This window comes from Octopus bimaculoides, chromosome 13, assembly GCF_001194135.2.
Source record: "Octopus bimaculoides isolate UCB-OBI-ISO-001 chromosome 13, ASM119413v2, whole genome shotgun sequence".
Classification (NCBI taxonomy): Eukaryota; Metazoa; Mollusca; class Cephalopoda; order Octopoda; family Octopodidae; genus Octopus; species Octopus bimaculoides.
Genome location: NC_068993.1, coordinates 35,304,360 through 35,313,927, shown reverse-complemented (window position 1 = coordinate 35,313,927; position 9,568 = coordinate 35,304,360). Strand labels below are relative to the sequence as shown.

The 9,568-nt window shown below is 32.1% G+C and overlaps 1 protein-coding gene across 2 annotated transcripts in view; it reads left to right on the top strand.

Annotated features, from left to right (window-relative positions):
- The window catches only part of LOC106880606 (glutamate receptor ionotropic, NMDA 3A), an 847,266-nt gene that overhangs the window by 492,956 nt on the left and 344,742 nt on the right, over positions 1-9,568 (top strand). For both annotated transcript variants that reach the window (XM_052972428.1, XM_052972427.1), the window contains exon 2: positions 7,851-8,168. In XM_052972428.1, coding sequence (XP_052828388.1) covers positions 7,851-8,168 — 318 coding nt within the window. The remainder of the gene's footprint in view (positions 1-7,850; positions 8,169-9,568) is intronic.

Sequence of the window (9,568 nt, the reverse complement as noted above, 5' to 3'; positions counted from 1 at the left end):
TGTGTGTGTGTGTGTGTGTGTGTGTGTGTGTGTGTGTATAGATACGTATATATGTACATATATATATATATATGTGTGTGTATATATATATATATATATATATATATATATATATATACAACAAAGAAGTTAAATTTAGAATTAAAGAATTAAGGTTTAGAAAGTAGACATTAAATGCAGTATCCAAAACTTATTTCATGGTAAGGTCCAGGTAGTGTACCTGCAGAGATCGTTCACTACTTATGGCTACCAGGCATCCTCAGCGATACTGTACGTTCGTCGTTGGATCTACGTCTAAAATTACGAGGTGCACGTAGTGTGTATTCGAAGTGATTATTACAGAAGACGGAGTGTAACTAGAAGTATTTATTAGTACAACAATCGTTTCACCTTCATTCTGCACTGCGCCTTAGTGACTGTGGGACGATGTAATGACACTAGATTTACATTTCATTTTCTTTTCAATTTATATGCTAATGATGAGAGTGCAGAATGTAGCAGAAACGATTGTTGTGCTTGTAGTTACACCTCAACTTCAGTATTAATTAAAAATATATAAAGTTATATACATGCATATATGTATGCATGTGTATATGTATGCATGGTGGATTCTACTGTCGTAAATGCGTCGTACATTACCTCATTGCTTCCATAAAATCGACATTGCTCGTACAGTTGCATGGTGTACCATATGTCACATGTCGAAATGACAACAGAACAACATAAATTGAAATGTTTTGCTTAAGAACACAACGCAACGCCCGGTCCGGAAATCGAAATCCACGATCTTCCTATCGTGAGGGATTTAATCACTTTTAAATAACTCTTCACTTTTAACACTATTAGCTACTTGTAACTGCATAAATATGCTCAAAAAGCAGAGAGCTTGAATTGAATGGAAATTAAATTTTCTCTTCGATACATATTAAGTAAATACGAAAGTTTGTATTTTCGATGCCATAGTATTATGATAAATGAACGTCAACAAACAAGATTATATATCATTTTGAAATTTTATTTCATGTTTTAACATCAAAGTATAATCTCTGTCAAATAGTTTTATATGTACGATATATTGTACTTTTTGGTCATCCTCCTATAAATATGCAATTTTTCTTTCGTTTTTCTTTTTCCTAAAATCGCTGCAAAGTTTATTTCGTATCCTTCGAAACACAAAAGAAAACAAGAAACATATTATGTGTATCGATGTAAATAGTCTCATTTATTTATTTATTTATTTATTTACTTATTTGAAGTGCTCTTAAGATGGTAGACAGTGTAGTGAGTTTGAATTGATGATTTATACTTATTCTCCCAACAATTATGCTTCTGAACTCATTCCTCACCAACGTCTGTGATTTCTTTCATCTTACTGTGGTCGAATATTTACATCAGAATCAAAGAACCATTCCTTTCAGTCAATTCAAATATAAAAAGCATACACAATCAATGATAGAATTAGTATAAATAACTCAACTGGCTTTAAGCTCTGCCTTTAGATACGTACAAAGAAGCTACGTACGGAGGAACAAAGTGTTATCCTCTAATCGCGACCATCGTTTCCGCTCCGTTGTGCCTACTATTACGTTTATCGAGCTTCATACTAAACACTATAATCCTATCATCAGAATAAAGTAACTACTGCATGATAAAATCTCCTTGTAATCCTCAACCAGACCGAGGTTTGATATATCAGGATCTTGGATACGTCGTTCGATGTATCTATATACTGATGTTCTGTTGTCCCTGACTGGATGAAAGGCAAGACGGATGTCGACAGACAGCATAAACTTACGAACATTTATCAGTGCAAGCGTTTATTTTTCCTTCAATGGATTTGAGACGATGTCTTTTAAATTTCAGATAGTGAGTTAAGGTGAATCTAACACACACATACACGCATACACACAAACTCACATGCGCGTGCACACACATGCACACGCACACACATGCACGCGCACACACATGCACGCGCACACACATGCACGCTCACACGCGCACACACACATGGATGTGTAAATGTGTATATGTAAGTATCTATCTATCTATCTGTCTATCTATCTATCTATCTATCTATCTATCTATCTATCTATCTATCTATCTATCTATCTATCTATCTATCTATCTACCTATCTTTCTGTGTCTGTTTCTGAGTGTGTTTGTGTGTGGATGCGTGTGTGTTAGTGTAAAGGAAGACGAAAATCCGATTTTCATGTAAAAATAGTTCCAGTAAAAGTATCTAAAGTATAAAGTTTTTAACAACTGGCTGACTTCAAGCACAATAAAAACTAATGATTTTTTTCTTCAGTGTTCTTACTGAACCCTTAGAGCAGGTGATGTTATAAGTAATTTGTAAGCTAACAAAGAATCGAATCCTCAATAGCTACTGAAATTGAATAAGATCGAAAACAAAATACAGGATGTCACAACATTTTCGAAGTAATTAATTAGATAGAATTAATACAAGCCCCATCAAACCAAAATGAAAAATAATTTAACTGAGATACTTAGCAGCGAACCGATAAAGTTTTCCTTTTTAGATTTTAAACAAATACGTAAAGGTTTATGTCATTAAGGGGAAGAGAAAACAATGAAAGTGAAATGGGAGGAGTAAGGGAGAAAGAGAGATACAAAGATACAAAGAAAAGCAGAGAAGGACAATAGTATCATACACTACAATACAATTAAGCTGAAATGCTTAGAAATAAAAAAAAAAGTGTGCCAACACATAATACATAATGTTTAAATTTAAAAAACCCTAATGGAGTATTGCCTCCTCCCTGAATGGTTTGAAACTATTAAATTGCTATTATTCCTATACAGCGTACTTTTTATACAGCATGTCGTATTAGTTCCCGACAGAATTTGGGAAATGTATTATATAAAATGCTTAGAGCTAATATTTATTTAAGAATGTAATTTTACTGTCAAATTTATTTATTAATTGTTAAATAATATTATCGACAATTGTGGCAGTCAAGCATACATTGTTATGAAAACTGACAAATGGAGTTAAATATTTGCAGTTGAGTAGTACAGCAGCAGAAATACATTTCAATATTCCTCTCACATTGAAATGCATTACTATACAGCAGAAATATATTTTAATTTCTAAAGGAAGGACCTAAGATGGTGTACATTTTGTTGGCTCTTAAAATGGACATAGAAATAACTAAATCAATTTATAGTCTAATGGCTTTGTTATACTGTGACACTCAAAGCTATAATGTTTTATTGTTGTTTAGCCTCAGTTCATCCTTGCTTCCATAAATGTTTTAACTGAAAGCATTCCAGATTTGACCATCTCGTCTGTTTGTGTGTCGAACAATTTGTCGGTCAATGTAGCCATTCTTTTTGAAGACAAAATTACCTGATTTGAGAAAATTTGGTTGATTAACAGGCCGATTCACCAGATAGCTACCCGTATTGGTTTTCCTCTCCTTACACCTTCTCGATCACTTACATATAAATACCGTTAGAACGTAAAACCAAAATATGTTGCCACATAATAACATTGAAATTAACTGGAAAGTAACTGACGAGGCAAAGATAAACTATAGAATATGTGTAAATTACATTCATAAAATTATGATTCCTTCTGCCAATCGAAATCTAAATTATATATTCTGGTTGCGTATGAATCATATGATTAAATATATTAAATTTGAATTTTACTTTAGGCAAGAGAGTAAAAGTATAAAGAACCTATAAAGTTGCAAAACATCCGTTACTAGCAACATTTGAAAAAATGTCCATTTTTCAACAAAGATAATTTGAATATATGAAATGTATTCAAACTTCGGTTAACACTGTACTACACCAAAAATAAAAATACAATCAAACAATGAAGTTATTGAGGAGAGTGAGCCAGATGTACATACTCACACAAAGTGAGAGAGAGAGAGAGAGACAGAGAGAGAGAGAGAGGGGGGGAGGGGGGAGACCATGTCATCCGGTAACTCTTACGCAAGTTTGCCTTATAAATAAAACCAGAGAAATAGGTTGTCAGAAAGGCATTAAAATGTTAAAACTATTTATAGTAAAATTGTGTATTTGTGTATAAAAGGAGATGGAAATTTAAAACAAAATAGTGTAACTTAAAATATAAACGTTTTAATATATCAGTATTAAACGATGTGGAAGTTGATCGGGTTGACGCAATGATTCAATGTATGTTTAGACTTTTATCCGCCATCTGTAAGACTATGATAGGAAAGAGGTAAGTTAGAAGATTACAACTTCGTTCAGTGGCACATACATACATTAAAATCAGTTTTATAATCTAAACAGAAGCTAGTTTTCTTTTCTGAGTTATGACTTCCAAGTTGATGCAAACGTCTTCGGATCGATACGAGATAGGTTTACGTACTAACGTTAGTGCTGTCCCTTGAAAACTGACATTTAACATGTTTGTGATACCTGTTTAGAAAAAATTGAATAGATACTATAAGCGTTACTGTTCATCACCATGCATGGCTTGAAGAGAGGTTTTTGGAATGATGTACTTAAATACCCAATTCAAAGAAACAGTAGAGCTTCCATTTCACTCGAAGTTCTATGTTCTAATTCATCTATTGAATTAGAACATATTATTTCGGTGTGATATTATATATCTCACATTGTTTGCGGTGTGTACCTATAGGAAATGAAATTAAAAGGATATTGTTATTTATCCTCTAGTCATTTATGGTAGATGAGAGATAATCAGAAATCTGAAGGGAATTTAGCTGCTACTTTTAGTGAATCAATGTTAGTAACTGGTTATACGAAACGTTTTAGTGAATGGTATTTTCATAAAATTCCAGATTTACAGCCAAAATCAGATAGTTTTTGGCATTACTTATCTGAGCTTGATTATTCTAAATAAACGTGGGAAGATAAACAGCTGCGTTGTGTTAGAAATAAACTGAAGCTGCATTATTATTATTATTATTATTATTATTATTATTATTATTATTATTATTATTGATATTGCTATTGTTATTCTTATTAATAGTTCATATATCGGATTTTGATAAATCTATTTCATTTCATCGTATGCCACAAATAATTTAGCAACAACTCAAACTTTAATTAAATTGATTTCTAATAGTTTATTCACGCCAAGTGTTGAGCGCATCTTATTTTAATTAACCAGACATCTTGTTTATTATTCATTAAGGTAAAAGAAATATTTGAACCTAGGTCACGGCTTACGCACTTTTATCATGTTTCAAAACCATTAAAAATTAAAACCAGCTTACCAATAAAGAATGAAACATCTGCAAACTATGCTTTACTTTTAGCCATTACGAAAGGTGACTCCCTGATTTGATTCATGTTTACAGTCAGGTTATTATGCTTTAATGAATCGAATCCTTTAGCCACAGAAAAGCAGATATCCTAAATAGAACTCATTTTTCCTTCAAATGAAAAAAACCTTGCTTAATGAAATCCAGCACTTCTGCAGCTCCTTGTTAAGAGGTAGAAACTATTCAGAAGTTTACATGCAAAATCTGCAACAAAAATTGTTGTGTTCAACGTTTATTCGTGGTTTGTCTCATTTATAAGTTACATCTCTCATTATGATACAGAAACACAGTATTAGTACATTGCTTGGTTTAGCTATTTTAATACTCTTTCGTACAGCGCATAGATGATGTGTATCATATCACTGTGATGTACTGATGTCGTTGCAACAGGTTTTACAGATTTTAATTACTGACGCAAGGTGAAAGACATTGTTTGCAATATTCAATGAAGTGTATTGTTATTTTAAAATCATTTCAAATTAACATCTGTTATAAGAAAAATTTTCAGATATCATCGCTTGAATTGATTGTAGTCTATGTAATAAAGATTTTCCATTGTTGTTTTTCTTGTTTACTTAAGAAAATAATTGTTACTTAACGACGCATTAAATTTATACTACTAGTTAACACAGACATACACACTCTCATACATTAACTGTTACTACTTGCAATTCTGTACAAACAATGGCACAATATCCAATAGAAATAGATAAATCCATAGTATATATGTCAACGAGAGTTGGGACAGTTTCGTTGGGAAAGAAAATAGGTAACTGACAAAAACGTATTTTATTAAAAATACTCAAATTAAAGTGTTGATCTCTCACTAGGAATGTTTTAGTTGATCGGTCAATCGAACTGATCTGTCTTTTCATTGAAATATAATGTATGTAGTAGACACTTCTGAAGACAATCATGCCTTTATTGTTATCTTTCAGCAACAGTCCATCCAACGATTTGGGGCAGTTGTTATTTCACTAATTTCTCACAAAAGACTTGCGCTGAAGCACATGTCTTTCATGGAGACATAATAAGTACTTTATCTGGTATTTTATAAAACTACAGGCAAGGATTAGTACGGCTGCTGATCTATGCAGTATGTATGTATGTACACACGCACACAAACACACACACACACATACACACACACACACAGACACACAGACACACAGACACACATATCTATGATGTATACGGATGATGCAAGTATTTTAACAATGAGAATAGGACAAAGTCAATACAACAAATATTAGAATTAAATTTCCTTTAGTAATAGCATCAAATTCTTAGGTTCAATCGAAAAGGTTATCGCATTTATTGATACCGTTAGGCAATACACAAACGTGAATGCGCATCAGATCTATGTTGCGTTTGTCTTGCAATCATTAAAAATGGAATATTAAACTTGAGTTTGGTAACTGTAAATCGCCGTCGCTTCAGTTGTAACACAATGACATTTTTGGAAGGGGCTGATTTCACGAAGAATTAAACAGCCGCTAATGTCAAATTTATGATAAATTATTCCAAAGCAAGGAATTTTGATGATATCTTGTATTTAATATTTCGTTTATAAAGTGAAGAAAATACTTATTCTTTTCCAAAACCAAATAATGATTTTAAACATAACGGAATATTAAACGTTGTCATGACGTGTGTTGAGAATTCTAATATGTTGTTACATCATTGAATAAGTCAATATTACAACGAACGTTTCAAAGTTATAAACTGATGTGGTGTCTTACGATGATGGCAAATAATCAAAAAGAGGTATATATTCAGGTATTGATGGATTCCATGAATTTTATGATGAAATTGTGCATTACAATGGTTTGTTATTGGAAAGATATACAAACTCAAAGTTTCACATACATACGCATGGAAAAAAAACATCAGAAATAGTTGTAAAATCGCTTGAAGGAATTGAGCACCGCATCTAAGAGGTACAGTGTACAACAGTGTTAATCACAAAACTAGAGCGCCATCACCACTATCGTTCGTTATCTAATTAAATAGCTACAATGACGTATTAGTGACCTCTCAAGAGGATTCCCAGTACACAGTATACAAGGTATAGTATTATATATCTCTAATAAAGAAGGAACCAGAATATGTTTAATCAGAAATAATGAAGATTTGGTTTCTTAGGGAATTTTTGTACAGGCATAATTGACGTTAAATTTATATAATTAACATACTACTTTATACACTACCGAGAAAAACGGTTTTATTCCTCTGTGTTTGTGAGTGTACGCGTGCTACTCAAATATAAGTGACTAAATGGAATTGTGATATGTCTCTAGCCGATTTGCTAATCAATATTCTGGGCTATTCGAGTATTTCAGTTCAATTAAACTGTGGGGTTTTTTTTTACCAATAAAACACTTTATTTGTTACATATTATTTTTCAAAATGTTTGCTAAATTTCTTAAATCTTTCTTGTTGACACTACTTTCTACATTAAACAGAAATTAGTGGATAATTTTTGCTATTTTTCTTAAAAAAACACACTAATGTCAAAATACTTTTCTAATATATTTCTATGTCTTCATAATTTTTCAGATTGGTAATATGATGTACCTCAACTTGAAACCAAATAATGCTCAGTTGGCAAAAGGTATAATAGCCTTCTTGGAAAATTACGATACGGTACATACTTTTAGTCTCATTTCACAAGAGGAACTAATTGGCGATGGTTTTACTAGTGAAATTACCAAACTGATTCAGGCACACAAATGGATATTAGAAGAAAGTATAAAAATCTCCGAAAGTGATACGGACGAAATAATAAATGTTAAGATTCGTCAATTACGCGACAACAAGGCCCGTATCAATATACTTCATTGTAGCAATAATTTAATTACCAGAATCTTTAAACAGGTTGGTTTCTATTTTATTTTAATTTCATCAATTGACAATATTTGTCTAATTATTTACATCTCATTTCTTTTCTCATTAATTTTCAGCCCGTACATCTATAGGACTAATTCAAATTACTAATGTAAACTATTAACCCATCGTTTCACGTTTATCATTGTTTCAGAATTTTTATAAATATGTGTGTATGTATGTGCAAATATATATATATATATATATATATATATATATAAATATATATATAATGCAAGAGAGTTAGGGGTTGAGGATTCAACCCACTAAGGGATAGTATCTATCCAATATACAGGCACAGGCATGTGTATTGTAGTGTGTAAAACTATTTATATGGTCTTATATACTGTTTGTAGGCTTTTTATGTGCCTTATATTTTAATATTTTCATTTTTCATTTATTTTTATTTTTACTTTATTTTTATTTTTATTTTTATTTTTTATTTTATACTTGCATTGAATTTTGTGAATCTCTGAAGAGGCCTAGCGAATAATGCATGTACCCCCATTACGTCATTTTCATCTGCTAATTACTCCGGCAAACAGGAGCTATAGAGATAGAATGGGGCATGCCAACGCTAGGCCGAAACAGCTGTAAGTTTCTGTATATTCTCGAATTGCTAAATGTACTTTATATTTGTAATCTTAATTGTTAATATGACATGGTATGTCATAAGCATCTGTATATTGTGGTTTTTGTCATTTTAGTTACAAAATAAACAAATTAATTCAATGGAATACACTGTCTGCAAGTCGATGGATACCGCATATTCTCCTCCATTTTCTTATTGCTATATATATATATATATATATATATATATATATATATATATATATATATTCATACTCTTTTAACTGTTTCAGTCATTTGACTGCATCCATGCTGGAGCACCGCCTTTAAACGAAATAATCAACCCCAGAACTTGTTTTTGTAACCCTATTACTTATTCTATCGGCCTCTTTGCCGAATCGCTAGCCTACGGGGACGTAATCACACCAACATCCATTGTGAAGCGATGTTGGTGGACAAACACAGACACACAAATACATAGATACAGATATATATAAATTCTTTTACTTGTTTCAGTCATTTGACTGTGGTCATGCTGGAGCACCACCTTTAGTCAAGCAAATCGACACCAGGACATATTCTTTGTAAGGCTAGTACTCATTCTATCGGTTCCATTTGCCGAACTGCTAAGTTATGCGGACGTAAACATACCAGCATCGGTTGTCAAGCGATGTTGGGGGGAACAAACACAGGCACACAAACATATACACACAAATACGACGGGCGTCTTTCAGTTTCCGTCTACCAAATCCACTCGGATCGGCCCGAGGCTGTGTATATATGCATGCATATATATATATATATATATATATATATATATA